This window comes from Dunckerocampus dactyliophorus, chromosome 8 (assembly GCF_027744805.1).
Source record: "Dunckerocampus dactyliophorus isolate RoL2022-P2 chromosome 8, RoL_Ddac_1.1, whole genome shotgun sequence".
NCBI classification, from domain to species: domain Eukaryota; kingdom Metazoa; phylum Chordata; class Actinopteri; order Syngnathiformes; family Syngnathidae; genus Dunckerocampus; species Dunckerocampus dactyliophorus.
Window position 1 is genome coordinate 27,255,557 of NC_072826.1, and position 20,656 is coordinate 27,276,212.

Here is a 20,656-nt window from a genome sequence, read left to right on the forward strand (position 1 = left end):
GAACACTAAAACACAGTCAGGCTTGTGTGACTATTGTAATGAAATACTGTATATATAAACCTATGAGGAAAGTGAAAAAAACTATGGAGGGTTTAGTGAACTACATAAGTTACATAAGGAAAACAGGTTTAGATAAAATGATTAATTTTTGGTTTGTTATTATTATGTTCAATTAATTTTGATTTGTGTTTTTTTTTAGCATCTCGATCGACACTCCTTACCAGAAGGTGGCGGTAATGCGCACCATAAGTCGCTTGCCAACCATCGATTTAAAAAAAAACGAAGAAGAAGAAGCAGCAGCAGTGGCCGCCTGTTGCTTGATATAGCATTTTGAAAGGCTAATTGAAACTTTGCTGACAACACAAGCCTTTTTAATTTTTTTAATCAAATGTGAATGCGCAGACAAGGTTTGTGTGTCCGCTAGGAGTCAAAGTGTGTATAATGATAGTAACGCGCTTTGCTGCTCGTCAAGCGAGCCTAGCATTGCTAGCGGTTTGTGATGCTAACCACAAATGGCGAATTTGTTTATATACCGTATAAACCGATTAAACTGTACGTTCAGCTAGAATATGCCTACATATTATTTCGCTTACTTTTCGAGTGTTGTTTGTTTACAGTAGGCCGAGATCCAAGTGGACTTTTGAAGACATCAAGCTGAGCATCCTTAATGGCAGCTGCCAGCTTACAACACCCTGGCTTCCTTCTGGTGAGGCCTCACTTTCCCAGTTTTCTCCCTCCAGCCTCCAATGAAGGTAATTGGAAACACTAAACGTGTTTCTTGCTGCAGGCCAACCTTAAAGCAGATTCATCCACCAAGACTCTGCTTCAGCGATGTCAGGAGCTAGTGAAGATCATCGAGGACTATCCTGCAAAGGTACACTTTACATCATATGCTGTACACACACCGGGCGAGCACCACACCATTGGCGATTACTGTATCAGTATGTTTATTATTGTGGATTAGTTTGTACTGGCAGTAGGACTGCACTGCTCTGTGTAAATATAATGTACTGTTACTTTGAAAAACAAAATACAAAAGTCTAAAAGTGCTGGCAACATTACAGAAGTTGTGGCTTCTTGTATTGTTCAGGAACTGCATGCCATTTTCTCATGGCTGGTGGAGAGCATCTTTGGAAGTCTGGATGGCGTCCTCGGAGGATGGAACCTTCGCCTTCTGCATTCCCGCTGCACCGATTTCCCACTTGTCGTGGACTTCCTGAAGCCGAGGTGACTCCTCATCCACTTTTTACTTTGGTGTGTGTGTGATTTGAAAGATAAAGATCTACTTGCTGTTTTCCTCAGCGGGGCCATGATGAAGCTGGTTTACAAACTTCAAGCAGAAGAATACAAGTATGAAGTCCCCGTGAATTATCTGCCGGTAGGACTGTCGCTTCATGGCCTTCGTGTCGTGTCGTGTTGTGTTTTTTGTGTAACGTTGCAGTGTGTTGTGTATTTTTTGCATGGTGCACTACGCAGGCTCCGGTGAAAGCTTCCATCCAGGAAGGCGTCCTTCCCGACTGTCCGCTGTTTCACAACCGGCCACACTTCCCCATGTCTGGCGTGCTGACGCTCAACATGGCGCTGAGTATCCTTCCTGTCCCACGTATCACATGACATCAGGAGGAAGTCAAAGTTGATGTTTTTCCTCAACGTGATGCAGATCCTTTTGAGTTCTTCATGTTCTACTTTGCATCCTGTCTCATCACACCAAAGGTGAGGGAAGTGTTATGTCAAAACTCCACTCATCATATACACACACACACACACACACACACACACACACACACACACACACACACACACACACACCAAGTGTCACGAGTGTTGATCTTGTTTCAGAACTTCTCCTCGGGTCAGCATGGCACTACTGACAGCGCCTACTTTGTATTGGTGGACATGTACCTCAATTATTTCCTGCCCACTGAGGGAAGTGTGCCCCCATCTCCCTTTTCTGACAACAGGGGCTCGGTCAGCGCACCTCCTCCCAGGTACAGGCACACACACACACACACACACACACACACACACACACACAACATCGGGCGTGTTCTACATTTTGGATAAGAAGAAATATGATTTTTCTGCTCCTGTGTTCTTTGTGTCTTCACTGGTTGTTCATGTTGTGTGTTTGCTGCGTGATTCCAGCAACACGTTTATCCTGCATAATGATTTTGTACGTGTGGATTCTCCAAGTGTTGCTCATCCACAACGGTGAAGGAACTGCACTTGTTTGTTTTGAGTAAGGAACCAAAAGGTCCATTTGCCTTTGTGGATTCTTTCCTTTGTGTTTCCTGCATGCTTTCCTGTGTTGTCTCAATTTTTCCTGCCTGTTGCCGTGGGACATGAGTAGCACAGATATTTAATGGGAATGTGAGGGACCTTTTTGGCTTACATTCGCTTACTACTGTGGTCTGATAATGGATGCTGAGCTTCCCAAAATGAGGTTTAAAGCGTCCCTGACATGATTCATCAACTTTGCTTAAACATGTTTTACACTAGGTCCCCAACTTACGAACACAATTGGTTCCAGACGACCGGTCGCAAGTCGATTTGTTCGTAAGTCGAACAAAAGGTAATATTACCAATGATATAGGTACTACATGTACGTGTATACATATACAGTATATGCATATGTATGTAAATATGAGTCTGGATGCAGTAGTAATATTAAAGGAGGATAATTAATGAAAAAAAACAATAATAAAAATGATATAATAATACGTAATGATAAATGTTATTTACCTTTGAAGAGGTGTGGCCGAGCATACGTTGTTGTGGTGGAGGAGGAGGAGGAGATATTGAAAAATAGGACAAATGGTCGTCGTCGTTAGACTCTTCTAAAAGAGGTAGTGTTCTGTGGGTGGTGTAGAATTAAGCAGGCCTATTAACTCTTCATAAACTTTAATCACAGGCTCTGTCCGGGTTGCATCGTGCAGCTACAATTTAGCTTTTCTTCACTTCTCCTCCCCCCGGTCTTCCTCTACCTGTTGCTCCCTACTGGTCAAGCATGTAGCAGTATAAATATGGATACAAGGCAAAAGACATGAAAATATAGACCAGTCAGCTTGCGTTCGTATCTCCGAATGTCCGCAAGTCGGATGTTCGTAAGTTGGGGACCTAGTGTATATTGTTTGCAATTATGGTCTACAGCAGGGGTCACCAACACAGTGCCCGCGGGCACCAGGTAGCCCCCCACGACCACATGAGGCGCCCGCAGGCCTGCTTTTCATTCAGGTTTTCAGTTAATAATGTGAGAACACTAGAAAGAAATGTATTCTGAAACATAAAATGTGAGTTGTGGATACCAGCATTTTGTTAATGTTCTGGTAAAACAAGCATATTTGCTTTGTTTGGGTGAAATAAGGTATGAAAATCATTTCTACAAAAATGAGTAGCTTGTGGCCATTTTCATTTTCTAAAAGTAGCTCTCGCAAGAAAAAACGTTGGTGACCCCTGGTCTAAGTTGTTTGATTTTTTTTTTTTTAAAGCAAAAATTACATTTATAGTTCATTGCGCCACCCATGACGAACAAGCTCTCGTAGTTCAGCCTCAATTCTGCAAGTGAGATAAGCGGAGTACTATCACTCAGCTACACAAACATGGCGGCGTACAAGACAGACGATGTTTACAGTCATTATAACGAAGTTTGATGTGTCGTTTGGAGATGAAGTGCAGAACTTGCAGAACATGGACTTAAGCCTTCAGACATGGATTGGTTGCCTTCAAAACAGAATAGAATGGTAAGTGTAAATTCCTCTGGAATTGCTGATCCTTCAATTATTGCTTTAAATCTTAATGAGTGTAAAGTAGGGATGTCCCCATCCACATTTTTTGGCTTCCAATCCATTTTTTTTTTTATAGTCTTACCTATCCGATCTGGTACTGTTTGTTTTTTGAATAATAATAAGCTTTTGTTAGAAACATGAATTTGTGGAATTGAATATGGTTATGAAAATAGCTCTTCAAAGCATTAAAAATAATGCAACCAAAGTATTGCTGAGTTTCACTTTTTTACTACACAGCGTGACCAACGATATTGTTTGGCTTTTGTAACAAACCTCTGAGTCAGATCCCTAATCCAATAAAAGTCCATCCAATAAAAGATAAAACTGGAAAAAATATGCGTGCCAAATACTTTTAGGGTAGGAGTAATCATTCGACATGGTTATAAATCAATTTGTGGTGTGATTTAGAATATGTGACCTTTTTTTTTTTTTTTTTTAAACAAAACTCTCTTAAGGCCCATTTTTTCTGTGTTAATTTTTTTAGAATTCATTTTTTTACCTTTTCCACTTATTCTACCAGCATAGAGTGTGTGCTATTTGGGTTAGTGAATAAAATTCACAAATCTTTCCATTTATTGATGCAATACATCATTGGCCCATTTTGCCCAGTCATTGAGAAATGGATGTAGCTTAGCTAACTTTTCTAATGGGGTGTCAGCCTCAGCACATATTGCTACAAAGTCTTCAACAAACTGTAATGCCCGTGCTTGTGATTAAGGAAGATGTTGTCACAGATGTCATTCCAATGGCCTTATTAATGTAAGATATTTTAATGACACTCTTATTTTGTTTACACAGTTAGACAAATGCTAGATGCTAATGTTAGAGTGCTCTTATTTTGAAGACCGAAATGTGTTGTGTTTGTTGAGAATGGCAGTTGACGGTTGATACCCACTTACCATGACACAGCAGTCCGGGCACTGTGAGAGGGAACTACTGCTGTAGCTACGGAGCCGAATGTCCAAAGTCCAACATGAAACTAACTTGACCACGGTACACCGCGGACATGTCTGCGTGCGGTGGTGTTGCGTTTTCTTCTTCTTGCGGGTGGCGGGAGTCAAGTGTCAACCAGCTACTAGGCGCACTCTGGCTCAGAGTTACGAACGGGTTTAGAAGACATTATATAAGCAAGACATGATTTACTCATGTGCCATCTTTGTCGTAGTGGTCGTTCATGATTTTTCCCTATGTATCGGCAGAATAGCATCCATTTTCAAAATGTGTTTATACTGTACGTTCAAGTCAAATGGTGTTCCTTCGAAGCAGTCATCAGTGAAATGATCACTACAAAGAACACAGCCTGAGGCGGTTGTCCATGTGTCTCTCGTTCTCTGCACTTGCTTTGTCCATTCTTGTTTTAAAACTTCCTCTTTTGGAAAACAAAAAACAAACTTACAGTGTCACTCAGATACTATGAACATCCAGCAGCAACACAACATTTTGGCGTGACTGCTATTTTGATGAAAAATATACTGAACCGAGTTGACGGTCTACTTCGAGAAGCGTTTGTTACTCTGCTTTAGCTGAGAGGTGTCACCCTGATGACGTCACTTGTGGGAATGAGGCTGAGCTGGGAGCTGGTTGGTCATGGGTAGCGCCATGAACTATCAATGTCATTTTTGCTAATTTACCGTTCACTTTCAAAAATATAACATTGCAGAACATGATTACAAACAATATTCAACATATTTAAGCAAAGTTGATCAATCATGTCAGGGACCCTTTAGGGTGGAAGTGCAGTGTTCACTCCCACTTTCCTGCAGCAAGCGTTGCACACCAGCTAAGAGTCGGCGTTGGACGCAGTGCGCACTTTAAAACAAGGAATTATGTTGTCACTATCTAGTTGCAAGCAGAAATAATGACCCATAACGTCCTCAACATGCAGCTCAATAACTACGCTTAAAAAAACCTTCATAATACAAACTAGAAAAGCACTCGGAGAGCGCAGAAATCCACCAAGTGCCATAGTAAATACTGTGATTTACACCATAAATATTCTTACTACAATCTACATATTTAGGTTCCTTGACCATGAAAACATACCATTAGCAATTTGATTCATAATGATATCAATATGAGTTCAGTAGTTATTCGCAAAAATCGCATTTTTCATAATGGCTGTTTTCTTCTGCATCTAGCCCCATAGTTTTGAAGATACAACAAATCAGTTGGCACAGTCCAGATCCCACAGTGTCTTGGCTAGCGATGGGTAGATGAGGCCTCATGTCGCGTGTCGCGGTACATTACCAACTGCGACGGTACAGTGGCGCAGTGTTGCTCAATACTGACACCTACTGGATCTTAAAGGGTGCGCATCACACAGACTATAATACCACATTTATGACTTCTGACGCTGTTCTGATAGTACAGTGGTACGTATTCCGCCCTTGGAAGGCAGAAGGTGCGAGTTCGTGTTTGAACCGTAACATGCAGAGGCTGATTTTTGTTGCAGTTCACTCCTAGTCGAGAGACTCAACTGACATTGATTCAATGACCTAAGGTATACAATAATATTGAAATGATTGTATTATTTTATATCTTTATCAAAGTTTAAAATAGCTTTTATATCTTTTAAAATATACATATACAAAATCTTTCTTTTGTTTCAGTCTCCATGTCGCACTGGATTCAATGGAAGATTTGTGCTTCATTGATTGGTTCTCATTGCTGAGACGTTGCACCCCGATGACAGACGTCAGACTTGCTTCCTTATAAACACACCTTGGCGCCTCACAGACAGGCGAAACAGCAACTGTATCGGTCACGTGACTTTTTCTTAATGCGATACGCGCACCGACAGGGGTTTTTGCTCTTTGAGCTCGACACATGCGCCGACGTGTCGATGTTCCCGGAACCATCACTAGTCTTGGCTATATGTAATGGTGTTTGTTGCATGTTTATAGCTTAATTTGTTGTCTTCCTATGATGAAAATTCCAAAGGTCTGCTATTTTTTCATATTTGGGGTCATAGTATCCGGAATTATTCCATTATCTGGATCGGTATTTTGTAGAACCTGTCGGAAACTGTGCTCTGACCATTTTTTGTGGACTTGAATGCACAAATGCTGAAAATGGTCCTATCTCGCAATGTTAAAGAATCCTTTAAAAAATTCATGGATCCAGACGGTGATCCGTATCACCCCCAATATGTAATCAGTTCTTCCGTATCCCATTTCCGGCAATTCCTGAGAATTTCATTCAAATCCATGCAGAACTTTTCAAGTTATCTTGAACACAGACAGACAAAAAAACAGATCAACGCCGTCAAAAACATAACCTTCCTGGCGGAGGTAATAACTCCACTCCTCTTTTTATTCCCCAGATCGTCCAACCTTTCCTTAGCAGGGTATGGCGTCCACAGCCCCAGTCTGTTGAAGCATCACATCTTTCACCAGCCCTCAGTCAACGCAGACCCTGCAGCCCAGGAAATCTGGAGGTCGGAAACACTGCTGCAGGTGTGTTTCCATAGCAAAAAACATTTAAATCAGACTTTTTTTTTTTTAAATGTGTGTGTGTGTGTGTGTGTGTGTGTGTATGTGTTCACAGATGTTTGTGGAAGTGTGGCTCCATCACTACTCTTTAGAAATGTATCAGAAGCTTCAGTCTCCTCAGGTGAAGGTAAGAACCCCTCCACATGCAATGCACCGCACTCCCCCAATCCCCCACCACCACTGCAGCGTTGCATGGCTGCTTGTGTATTGGCTGACTCCTCCCACCTCTCACCAAGTTTTCTGGAGTTTTATGGAAAGAGTAAGTCCAGTAAAAGTGGAGTATGATCACGCAAGGTTCTTGCCGCTGCTCCGCCTCCCGCATCTTCATCCTCACTTCCTCATGTGCAAAGCTCGGCCTGAAGTCACACTGAGCCTTCTGTAAATGAACACACATTCACGTTCACATACAAGTACACACAGGCCGCCTGCAGCTGACATGTGTGAGAGGCACAGTCGGCGTCGACAGATGGACTCATTAGAATGAAAAATAAAGTGAATTATGGTCTGAACAAACTCAAATCAAGTGACGTTTGTGTTTGTTTCTTAGAAGTACCAGTGAGACTTCTGGCTGGCTTTGTTTTTGCCAACACAAACTACAAGGGACGCATGATTTTTTTTTTTTTTTTCAAGTCGATACTTATAACTTATTTATATCTACAGTAATTCCTCGCTTGTGGTGGTTAATCGGTTCCAGACTAGACCGCGATAAGTGAATTTTTGCCAAGTAGGTTTCCTTCTTTATACAGTAAATGGAATATTTCTGCAGTTAGGGGTGTCACGAGACCCTCTGTTCACGAGACGAGATGATACACGAGATTGGGTCTATGAGATGAGATTTTAACATTACTTTTAAGAAGAGTAAAATGAAAAAATATAAAAAAATGACAATATACTGCAATCTACTAATTTCATTTCTACTATGTTACCTTGCATTGCTCCAGACGAGGCTACACTCTTCTGCGCTCTGTGTGTATGCTTGTGGCCCCACCTCCACAAAGAGACTGTTTGTATGAGAAGAGGGCTCACTCTGTTCATGCCGTTGTTCTATGAAACAAACGCGCCAATGCACAGAGTGAACTCTCTTCCTGCCTGTTCGGAGGAGAGGGACTAGGAAAACAGACACACATGCACATGGCAACATATTAAGGCCGGCAATATTATCAAGTTCATTTTCATTTATTGTGTGATTAATTAATTTATTATTGTCCCAGGCCTATTGTCCACGAGACATTTTTTTCTGAATGAGAAATCGTGTCACGTTTTGTCACGAGATCCAGTGACACCCGTAGTAATTATGGCATAGAAAACCTTTTTATGATCTTCTAAATACGTTTTTTTTTTTTAAACATTATTAGAGCCATCTAGACATGAAATAACACCCATTTTGTCACCTTTTCATCCGTATTACCCAATATAGTAGACATAACGAGAAAATATGACACTTAAGGCAGTTTACATCGTAGGGGAAGAGAATCAATGGCGGACAGGAAGTGACGACGGGGGTTCAGAGATGAGTTTTAGCTTGTAATCAATGTTATTGTTATGCTGCTGATTGTTGTGCCTTGTGAGAAAATTTAAACCTTCATGAAAGGCGGTTGTTGATGTCTGGTGTGGTGTTTCGGTGGTAGTTTTACCGAACAATTACTGACACCTAGTGACCAATGTAGAATACGACATTCACAAATTGTGGTTTTAAAGGAAAGCTGCACTTTTTTGGGGGGAATTTTGTCCATCATCGACAATCCTTATGTGAAACATGACCACACCTCTTTCACTTTTCTGTGCGTTCTACACACAGCTAGCATGTGGGAGCTAACAAAACACATAATGGGGGACACACCTACTGTATTTCGACTATAAAGCCCTAAAAAAAACCCTCCAAAAAATGCCAACAATGTTGTATTTACATGAAGAACTATTTTTCTGGCGTAGTGACGCAGCGCCTCACCTCACTACCGGGAGGTAACGGGCCACCAATCTGTACTGACTGGGGAAAAAGAACAGTTGTCTGTCTGGTCCAGATAGCCTGGGGCGTCTTTTCCAGTTTATTTTGGGTAGGTGGGAAAAATGTTTCTACCACTGCAGGGTTTGTTAGCACTAACAATTTAGGGTTTCCGCTACATGTTGATGAATTGATCGTGGCGGCGCGCCACTACAAAATAAAAGATTCAAGATTCAAGCGTTTTATTGTCATATGCATAGTAAAACAGGCAGTTATGCTATGCAATGAAATTCTTGTTCTGTTCATTCTCCCAAGAAAAGAAAGAAACCTCAAGAAAAAGAATAAGAACATAAGAAACATATTAACAAATAAATTAAGCAACAACAACAGAAGAGACATTGATAAAGATAAATACAAATAAATAAGTGAATAAAGTGCTATGAGTGTGTGCGTGTGCTGCGTGCTTCGTTGAGAAGCCTGATGGCCTGTGGGTAAAAGCTGTTCGCCAGCCTTGTGGTCCTGGACTTCAAACTCCTGTAGCGTCTGCCTGACGGTAGGAGTGTGAATAATGAGTGTTGTGGATGTGTGCTGTCCTTGATGAGGTTGTGTGTTCTGCGTAGGACTCTAGATTTATAAATGTCTTGCAGTGAGGGGAGGGCTGCCCCAACAATGTTCTGTGAGGTCTTGATCACCCGCTGGAGTGCCTTCCTATCACGTGTTGTATAGTTACCGTACCAAACAGTGATGGAGGCTGTAAGGACACTTTCCATAGTGCATCTGTAGAAGCAACTCAGGATTTTGGTGGACATGCCAAATTTCCTCAGTCTTCTCAGGAAGTACAGTCTCCTTTGGGACTTCTTCAGAATTTGTTGGGTGTTGTGAGACCAGGTGAGGTCCTCACTGATGTGTGTGCCAAGGACCTTGAAGGTTTTCACCCTCTCCACCTCAGTCTCATCAATAAACAGGGGTCCATGCGGCTCCTTTTCCCTTGTTCTTGGGTCGATGATCATCTCTTTAGTCTTATCTGTATTGAGAAGGAGATTGTTATCACGACACCAAGCTATGAGGTCCGCCACCTCTCTTCTGTATGATGTTTCAACACCACCAGTGATCAGGCCGATGACTGTAGTGTCATCTGCAAATTTAATGATGCTGGTGTTGTTCTGGGAGGCCACGCAATCGTAGGTGAAGAGCGTGTAGAGGAGCGGACTCAGCACACACCCCTGTGGGGTCCCAGTGTCTGGGCCTGCTGCTTTTAGTGGGTTTGTTTTGCCGCCACAACTTAAAATTTATATTGTTTTAAACCTGAAAACAATATATTAGTAATATATACTGTATATATTGTATGAATGTGTATATATATGCTAAATAGATACATATATAGCTTATTATTTACGCACATATCGACCACAATTTTTTGAAAACAATGTAAAATATCCTAAAAATGTTTCACTGCGCTTTATTTTGATAAGCATGCACTGGAATTGCCTGTTTGCCTTGCTGGCAGTTGACCAGTGATCAGATACGCGACACGTCTTGTGTTGACTTTGACATTGTTTCTTATCGGGAGAATGAGCAATAGCCCATAAAATGTGTAGTCAGTTGACGACAGCTTGTCACATGCTAAGCCTATCTATGCCATCATTTGTGATCGCTGACGTTTCAATATCATTCCACTTTCTGGCATTTTTGTTTACATGCCTGGCTGGCGGCATCTAGCTAGCTTGTAGCTACAAGTGTCCACTATGTTCATAGGATACATCAATCATTGATTATCATCACAACTGACTTTTTTAAAGTGTCACTTAACGATCTTGCTCTCTTGTTATCATTATAATACTTATGGCTTGTCTTCAAAACACTACTCGTGTGTCGAAGTTGTGCATCTGAAGCAGGTAGCGTGTACAGCTTTGGACAGTGATGCTATCACAGGGGTCTCTAACAGGTAGCACGTATGCTAGCAGTAGCTCACCAGCTGATATATAAATATGATAAAAAATATTTGCTCCACCTCTTAGTATTTTTATAAGTGTTCTATTGAAACATGACACTTGTATTTAATGACAAATGAGCACACTGAGTGGAGATGTGCTTTGTAAATAAAGTGCCATTTAAATGTTAGCAGTGCTCTAAGCAACTTTGCCATTAAATTAACAGTTTTGCAATGTTCTCGGTTCATGTTCGGGTAGTTGTTGGAAAAAAATTAAATAAATAGGTCAAAAAGATTGCTATTTGTCATAAAAAAAAAATGCAGATGCGGCGGCAGTCCGCCCTCTCTTGCAGCCCACCACCACAGCTTCAAAAAATCCTCAGGGAAACGCTGCAATTCTTTGTTGGTTGTGATGCTGTTTCTTGGAGCAATGTCGTCCTCACCACATACACAAAGCCTTTCCTTCTATGGTAACACTGTATACCAGTGCGCGCAGGGAAGAAGTTCCCGTAATGTTTAAAATGATTAAAATACGGCAAAATACTGTGTCAACACGAATGTACCTGTTACTGCATGGTGACAGCATGTACATAAAATGATAAAACGGCGTTGGAGGTTTTTGAGAGGGCTTTGTAGTTGAAATAGGTGTCCCATTACATGCATTGTTCACTCCCTCATGCCAGCAGGTGTTCTCTATTTAGAACGCACAGAAAAGGGAAATATGTGTTCATGTTTCACATAAGGATTGTGGATGATAGACAAAATTCCCAAAAAAGTGCAGTTTTCTTTTTAAAGGGATAGTTCTGATTTTTTGACATGAAGTTGTATGACATCACCATCAGCACTGTAGTCCAATAACAGCGACTTACCCAGCACTTGATCTCCTAAGTCCAGTTCGGGTCAGATTTCCGCGATGAAGAACGGAGTTCCACTTAGTTGCTGGAGACAATTAAGTAAAGAGTTTGGCTTCTCAAAACAATATGCGTTCAAAAGATTAACACATTTGCATCACAAAAATGCCCTCTCAAAAAAAATCAGACCTCACAAAACGCTTGCTGTTATATCTGTCTCCTGCCGTATCCCTGGGCACTGTTGCCTGTGCGTTCATGTGAATGTGACGAAGACGCATACTGTACACGTAGAAGACGCATACAATTCGGATGAGTTGGGGTGACGCCATAATTCCTCATATCGACACTATTATTGTGCACCCCTATAAACGACATAAAATACTCACCCTCCCTTGTCTCTGCTGCTGCTTGACATATTCTCAAATCATGAGCCTGCATACTGACCTTTGCCCTGCAACTCCCCCTCCCACTCCCTCCCCCCACTTTCAAAGAGGACTCATTTAGTTTGTTCCAATGATAAGCTTTGGATGATTTGGAAATTCTTTATGAAACACTTGAAGTCATCTTTTAGAGTACGTTTGTCTTGTTTCATGTCTACTGATACCACAAGACATTTCTATTTCATATATTTGTATTTAAATACCATTGCTTAACAAATCTTTTTAACAGTGTGAAACAGTTTATGTATTTTTTTGAGAACCAAATCAGTAAATAATGAAGATGGAGAGGATTGAATTGATTACAATACTCAATCATTGAATGGCAGTCTTGTGTGGAATGATTGTATTCAACTTTTTTATGAATTAATCAATTCGTCAAATGCTAAAAGGAGGTCCTCAAGTGGTGTAAGACAAGACACATGTTGTATTGCAATGAGCTTTTATTGTGGCGAACATTTGACATTGGAGTTCCTCTGTTGAAAGTGGTGTTTACAAACATCAGGGATGAGAATGGTTCAGGCTGGAATCTTACTTTTCCAACTTGAGGGCATGTTGATCACAGTGTGGTCTAGCAGACGATGCACTCTGAATTTGACATCAACAGCTTGCAGTTTTTTTTTTTAATAGAAACTGCAAGCACTTTCTTATTTTTAAGGTCTCAGAAGTATTTGGACATCTGACATCATGGTAAATAAAAGCCTGGATGAAAATCTTTTTGAATCAGTCACGGTTGTCACCGTTCTCTTCCTCCCCCCCTTTGCCTTGCTCTTTTTGAATATTACCAGTGCTATTTAGACTCTAAGTGATAATCCCTCCAGCGTGTGGTGGGTCTGCCCCGGCGCCTCCTCCAGGCTGGGTATGCCCGGAACACGTCACCAGGGAGGCATCGAGGAGGCATCAGGACTGGATGCCCGAGTCGCCTCAAATGACTCCATTCGATGTGAAGGAGCAGCAGCTCTATGCTGAACTCCTCCCAGATGACCGAGCTCCTCAACCTAATATCTTAGAGTGAGTCCAGCCACCCTACGGAGGCAACTCATTTCGGCTGCTTGTTCTTTTGGTCATGACCCAAAGCTCATGATAAGTGAGGGTAGGAATGTACAGTAGATTGACAGGTAAATTGAGGGCTTTGCCTACTGGCTCAGCTCTCTCTTGACGGCAACAGTCTGGTACAGCGGCCGCATTGAACTCCTCCACCTGGGGCAAGACCTCACTCCCAACCTAAAGGGTGCAATCCATCCTTTTCCGGGTGAGAACCATGGCTTCAGTTTGGAGGTGCTGAGTCTCATCCCAGAAGCTTCACACTCAGCTGCAAACGGCCCCATTAAATGCTGAAGGTCACAGCCTGACGAGGCCATCAGGACCGCATCATTTGCGAATAGCAGTGACGAGATCCTAAGGCCCCCAAATAGAACACCTTGACGCCTTGGCGGTGCGTATAAATTATGTCCGTAAAAATGGAGTAGAATCAGTGAGAAAGGGCAGCCTTGGCGGAGGCCAGTGTTCACCGGGACCAGGCTCGACTTACTGCTGGCAATGCGACCAGACACCGCAAAGGACACGGTCGAATGCCTTTTCCAAGTCCACAAAGCACATGTAGGCCAGTTGGGCAAACTTCCATGCACCCTCCAGTACCCTTGCAAGGGTGTAGAGCTGGTCCAGTGTTCTGCGACCAAGACTAAAACCACATTGCACCTCCAGTAGCTGAGGTTCAACTAACAGTCGTACCCTTCTTTCCAGCACTCTGGAATAGACTTTCCCAGGGAGGCTGAGGAGTGTGATCCCCCTATAGTTGGAACACGCCCTCTGGTCACCCTTCTTGAAAAGGAGGACCACCACCCCGGTTTGCCAATCCAGATGTACTGTTCCTGACTACCATGCAATGTTGAAGAGATGTGTCAACCAAGACAGTCCCTCAACATCCAAAGCCTTGAAGAATTCAGGGTGAAACTCATCCACCTCGTAGCTTTGCCACTGAGGTGGTTTTTGACTACCTCAGATAACTTAGCCATGGTGACGGACATGCCCACGTTCATGTCCTCAGACTCTGCTTCCTCTGTGGAAGGTGGGTGAGATTGAGAAGGGCCTCAAAGTATTCCTTCAGTCGCTCAAGTGTGAACCGGGCACTGCTTCTCTTTTCTGAGGCGTCAAATGGTCTTCCAGAACCTCTTCGAGGCTGACCAAAAATCATGCGCCATGGTCTTACTGAACTCCTCCCACACCAGCCACCACCGAAGCCACGTGCCGCTTAGCCTGCCGGTACCTGTCAGCTGCTTCAGGAACCCCACAACGTAATAGTCACGTATTACTTGAAAATGTGCACCTGGGCAATTATGTCTTGTCTTGTCCAAATACTTTAGCGCTCCTAAACATGGAGGTCTACATTATTGTGGTTTATTTTAATTTTCAAGTCGACACTCCAGTCAAATCGGGTTTTATTTCAAATCTATTGTGGCGGAATTGTCCAAATGCTTTTGGCCCTAGGTGCGTGTGTGCTTAGCATGTCAGAAGACTTGGAAGATTTAGTGCTGCAATGATTCTCATCCTTCATGTCTCGTGTGGAATGAAATGTGTTTGAGTCAATGTTTGATTTTTGTCTCCCCCTCTGCTCTTCCTTATTTGTATTTTGAACAACTCTTTCTCTTCCCTGATTGTCATCTTCCTCCTTTGCCTCTCCTCACTGCTGCACCTCCTCCTCCTCCTCCTCCTCCTCCTCTTCTTGTACTTTGTGTTGTGTTCTATCTCTGGTCTCCCTCATCTTCCTCCCCCTGGTGGTAACGGGTCAACAGCTGGCGCTGCTCCAGTACCGCCTCAGTATGTCCAGCATGCCGTGCCAACCTCACGTCCCATCAGGCTCTGGGACCCTCCACACCTACCAAGTACTTAAACCTTTTCATTCACCCCCGCCCCTGTGGGGCCTCCTGGAGGTAAACCTCAAGTCACTTCAGGTCCTGGTCAAGGGTACTTCTTGGAGACCTGGCATCATCCTTGAGGCAGCCAGCCATAATAAGCTCACTAATTTGTGTTAGGCACACAACCAACATCTTGAAAATCTTGTTTGATCTGCAGTTTCTCTGAAGAAGTACTCTTGGAGGGACAGGTTGTCGGGTCTTGAATGTGGCTTGAGTGCAGTTCTCTGCTGTTTTGCTTTGCCATGTTTTTGACAGTGCTGCTGTGTGTGACACGTATGCTAACAAATGTAAACCATGCATTGTACGTGCTGGAATGAGAAGGTGGAATGGAATTTAGAATAAGATGCTGTGGTCATCAATGAGTGCTGAGGTCCTGCCTTGAAATCCTCCATTAGTTTGGAATCAGGAATGTGTTCTTGTTTTTGAAATGGAACATGCCACACCATACCAAGCAAATTACTAAATATTGGATCCGTTTTGGGCTTGTAGATGTTTGTGGATGACTTACAAAAAGAGTTCAGGTGGACACAACACTGTGAGCAAACTGCTTCCCCAAAGTGGGTTGAGTGGGACCTCGGTACTCTACAAAAGAGTTCTGCTGCCTGATTGGCTGGACAGGGTTTAGAAGCATTCTGGTTGGCTGCTTATCAAACTGGCATCAAATGGAGCAGGTGGGGGTGTCGCTTTGGGTCACTGAGCTCTGTGTAACATGGGACCGGTTCTTTTCCAGGAACCCTTCAGCCCGACTGAGGAGCACGTGCTGGTGGTGCGTCTCCTGGTCAAACATCTGCACGCCTTCTCCAACAGCCTGAAGCCCGAGCAGCTGCCCTCCTCCCCCACGACCCACTCGCACGCCCACGCCAGCCCCCTGGAGGAGTTTAAGAGGTCATCATGGTGGAACACCTGAATGCCTTGGTCGATGCATAATTGATGTAGATGTCAGCATCTCAGTCCCTGATGCTTTTAAGCGCTTGTTCATCATGGGCCCCTTGAAAGGCACCGAGTTAATTCATTATTATTATAACTAGTATGGATGCTATTATTGATACTAGTAGTAGGTGCTAGGTGAGTAAGGTGACAGGCTATAAAGCAGTACTTGCTCAAAAATGTGCCATTGGTCCTAAGAAGGAAAGGACCCTTAGCTGCCTGCAAGGTGCCTGCCGTTAATTCTGAAGTCATGAAGTCTTCCCTGAACAGTCCCTGCACTAAATGTGTATAATTTAGGAATTTGCAACTGCGATTGAGCTGGCAAGTCCCAAAGATCAATTGGTCAATTGCGATCAACGGGTTGGCGACTCCTGATGTAGTAGATTATTTCAGATGAAGTAAATGTGATGTAAAGCCATAGTAGATCATGTAAGTGTAGTTTAGGATGTACATTCGTCCTTTGCAATATCGCAGTACGATTATCACTATATTACGCTTTTTCAGAAATGAATTAATGATAGCTGTTTCGTGGTAGACTATGGTCTATTATTAGTCAAAACATATTGAAATACAAGCGATATGTATTATTCTGGTCACTAGGTGGCAGTAATGATTCAAAGCATTGAGACATTACCTTACATTACATTACCCTAACACTGCATGAAGGCAGCCATGGCATGTCTGGCATGATAGTGAAAAAGTTCTCACATCCCGTGTGGAAGTGGTAGGTTTTTGGCTTCTTAAGTTTAGAAGAAATAAATATGAGGCTAACTGGTTGGCTCACTAGCTTGCTAGCTAGCGGCCGTCTCGAGTCCCTGCAGCATAAGAGTTGCAATGTGCTGTAAACAATGAATAGTAGGAGTGTAAAAGTGACTATAAGAGTGTTATTTTATGTTTACAGGGCGCTAATGTTAAAACATATTGAGAAAGTCCAAAAACAGGTTTTCTGTGCTTTAACTACGAAAATATTTTATTTATTAATATTAATTTTGGCCGAAGCAAGTGAGGAAATTGTGGGGCTGTGGATGTAGTAGAACGTAGAGTAGTTAAAAATGAAGTCATGTAATGGGTGTAGTTGAAGATCTGCCAAAGGTTATCTATCCATTGTGACTGTGTGTGTGTGTGTGTGTAGTCTTGTGGTGCTTTACAGTGTGTTGGTGTCTCTTGCAGGGTGGTGGTGCAGCGTTTTGTTCAGCAGAAACTTTTCCTTTTTCTGCAACACTGTTTTGGACATTGGCCTCTGGACGCTTCCTTCCGAGCCGTAAGTCTCTCATCTCAATAGTGGTGACTAGACGTGGCCTGGGTTCCGGGTACACGGGAGACAAGTAAATGTCTGGGGTATTTTACAATTGTCAAAATCATTCTTTTCATTGAAAATGTTATTGTTTGTCGCAATTCATGGTCATTTCACTTCTGCCCACTCATGGCATCACTTGATCACCAAGCTGACACTTATATTTATTATTAAGGCATCATACGTAGCCATTTTTTCTGTAACAGTGTAAATTCCACAAAACACAAGCAGTATTGCCAAAATCTGATGGAAAGAATATGTTTATTTGTCATTATCAGGCTTTTATCACATGCTCACAACTAAAGACAGACTTTGCTATTTTTGTTGAGGTGCTGGAGACATGGCTGAGCTTCATCCAGCCATGGAGATACAGTGAAGAGAAGAGCAGCAGCGTTCCAGCAGAAGGCAGCAGGAGCGAGCCTGACAAATGGTGACTTCATGGAAAATCAGTCAGACTCCGCTTGCCTTGCCGCTTGATACTAACTTTTTTTTGCTGTTCTTCACCTGCAGGGAGTCCTTTGTCCAGGAGAACCTGCTAGTTTATACCAAGCTCTTCCAGGTCTTCTTGAATCGAGCCCTTAGGACGGACCTGGTCAATGCCAAAAATGCTCTGATGGTCTTTCGAGTGGCCAAAGTCTTCTCTCAGCCCAGCCTTGCAGAGATGATCCAAAAGGGTGAGAACACGCTCCAGCTTACTTGTAAAAGACAGAAAAAAACTGAATACTTAACATTGACAAATATTTAGAGATGCAGATATCTTTTTTTTTTTTTCAAACAGGTACCGATAACTTCTCAAAGCCGATATGGTACCGATAACCGATACCTTTAAATATCTACTTTTTAAATTTAAATTTAACTGTAGTTTGTGCACACCTGGAGGTAAGAAGGACTCGAGAAAATTAGGATTTGACCAAGTGTACCTGTTGGTTTGTCCTAATCAAATATCATGACATTACTACTACCATCAGGAGAACCAGAGTATAGAGTAGGAGGAGCCACGTCCTGAGGCCCAGCAAGGTGCACTGTATTTGGGCACACACTCTGAGCAGCCAATGTGACGCCACGGAGTTTCTCTGGCAAACCTTTTGCACTTTTCAAACGCTGCAGCGCTGACATTTCAGGTGGCTTTTTTATTTTTTTTGCGCTCTATTGTTTGTTTTCTTTTCTCTCATCACGGACCATTTGGCACAACTAGCATGTGAATTGTCTTTGTCGGAAAGTGAATATTTGTTGACAAGGGGGACGTTATGGGAGGCCGTGAACATCACAGGCAGGCAGGAGAAAAAAAAAGGAACGCTTGATTTGCTCACCCGCACAGTATGGGTCTCTCCTCACTGGAGCTTTTTTAAAAAATCATCGGTTATCAGAGCTATTTTTAATGTTATCGGATATATCGGTATGATGTTAATTGTACACTCCTACAAATATTTCTTGAAGAGTGGTTTTGTTCGGATGTATTTTTTCTTGGATTGAATGAATATTAATCATGTTAATAATCATGTTATTTGTTCCTGTCCTCAGCTGAGCAGCTCTTCTTGGAGCCAGAGCTTGTCCTGCACCACCGGCAGCCACGAGGCTTTCTGACGCCAAGTCAAGGAGGCAGCTTCCTGTCATCACGGCAACGCATGGTGACGGACGCCGTCTTCCGGGTCAAGAGTCACGTGTACTCCTTGGAAGGCCAGGACTGCCAGTACAAGCAGATGTTTGGTTCTGATCTGCGAGTTGTGGTAAGCCGCCGTAGGACTCTTACTTTGAAAGGCTTGTTCAGCAACTGCAGTGGTGGAATGCTGTTAATGTGAAAGGTCACTCTCTCTTCGTGTCAGGTGGTGAAGTTGATTCAGATCATCGCTCAAGCCAGACAAACCGCCAAACGGATCTCAGACCAGTCAACTGAGGCAGCCGCCAGCAAGTCTTTGCTGGCGTGGTTAACGTCCTCCTCCACGGAGTCCAACAACGTGCTGTTTGGCGCCGAGCTGGAGGAGAGCAACGAGTTTCTGAAGAAGACTCACGAGTTTTTGGACAAAGCGCTGGAGAACTTGTGTTCCATCTTCAAGGTGTGTTCACGTTTTGATGAAAATGTTTGGACTACAGTTAGCACGCTATTGTTGACTGCTTCCTAACACCTTGGACTTCCTGTGGAAAAGCTGAAACCCCGCCCTCCTCACTCACTCACTTGTTTGTGTTTTGTAGCTGAACCAGAGTCAGCTCACTCAGCTCATCTCCAACGTGACGTCTTGTCAGGATGACGGAGAGTCCCGACTGCCAGATTGCATCGTGGGAGAGGATGGGCTCGTCCTCACTGACTTGGGGAGGACGCAGGTGGAAACCAGAACTTGAATTTAGGGTGTGGTCTGGTCTAGGAGGTCATTCATTAGCGTTTCTTTGTGTGCAGATCATTAACGGACTGCGCCGGTTTGACATTCAGTACCAAGGCGACCCGGAGCTGCAGCCAATCAGGAGCTACGAGAACGCGCTGCTGGTCAGGTTCTTGTACAGGATGTCGTCTCTGCTCAACCAGAAGGTAAAAACCACGCTAGCTTCAACAGTCAAGTGTATGACCTCACACCGTGTGTTCATCACTTCAGTTTGGAGGTCACATGACCAAACTCTGCTCGCGGCCAGACTTCCTGGGTCGCCTGGGTCGTCACTACCTAACTGATGTGGGAGCTGCCGCCGCCCCCATGCGTAGTCCCACCTCGTCACGTCGCTTGGACAGGATGCGGTGTGCACGTGTGAGCTTGCGTCCTCTGGCCAGCTACAGGACGCTCCTGATACTGCTGCTCTGCTACACGCTGGGCACCATCTTCTCCTTTGGACCCGCCTCCAGCACCCTCCTCATTCTCGCCGCTGCATTCCTGCACGGCATGCTCATGACTGTGTGCGTGGACTACACACGCTAGCGCGTCATTCCGCTTGTTTTGTAAATGTTTCTGCAGTTTTCACCTCTAAAATATATTCTTTACAAAAGCTTTCACTTGCAGATCATTCCTCATAATAATCATAATAGTCATAAGTACAGTCATGGAAGAAATTGTTAGAACACCCTTGTTTCTTCAGTTTCTTGTTCATTTTAATGGCTGATAC

General features: G+C 43.2%; 1 protein-coding gene across 3 annotated transcripts; it reads left to right on the top strand.

Moving 5' to 3' along the window:
- The first annotated feature begins 263 nt into the window (after nucleotides 1–263).
- On the top strand, nucleotides 264–20,542 carry smpd4 (sphingomyelin phosphodiesterase 4). 3 transcript variants are annotated; one of them, XM_054785276.1, is made up of 20 exons: nucleotides 264–407; nucleotides 618–706; nucleotides 788–874; nucleotides 1,091–1,227; nucleotides 1,303–1,378; nucleotides 1,477–1,585; nucleotides 1,661–1,713; nucleotides 1,840–1,988; nucleotides 7,108–7,240; nucleotides 7,332–7,403; nucleotides 15,229–15,318; nucleotides 16,082–16,236; nucleotides 17,449–17,539; nucleotides 17,902–18,002; nucleotides 18,083–18,246; nucleotides 19,094–19,299; nucleotides 19,396–19,626; nucleotides 19,763–19,891; nucleotides 19,965–20,093; nucleotides 20,158–20,542. In XM_054785276.1, exons 2-20 carry the CDS (start codon nucleotides 668–670, stop codon nucleotides 20,470–20,472), a joined length of 2,466 nt encoding a protein of 821 aa, XP_054641251.1. In that variant the 5' UTR covers nucleotides 264–407; nucleotides 618–667; the 3' UTR covers nucleotides 20,473–20,542. The 3 variants fall into 3 exon arrangements, with proteins under 3 accessions (XP_054641251.1, XP_054641253.1, XP_054641252.1); XM_054785277.1 differs by having other exon boundaries at nucleotides 283–407; nucleotides 621–706; XM_054785278.1 differs by lacking the exon at nucleotides 15,229–15,318.
- The last annotated feature ends 114 nt before the right edge of the window (nucleotides 20,543–20,656 follow it).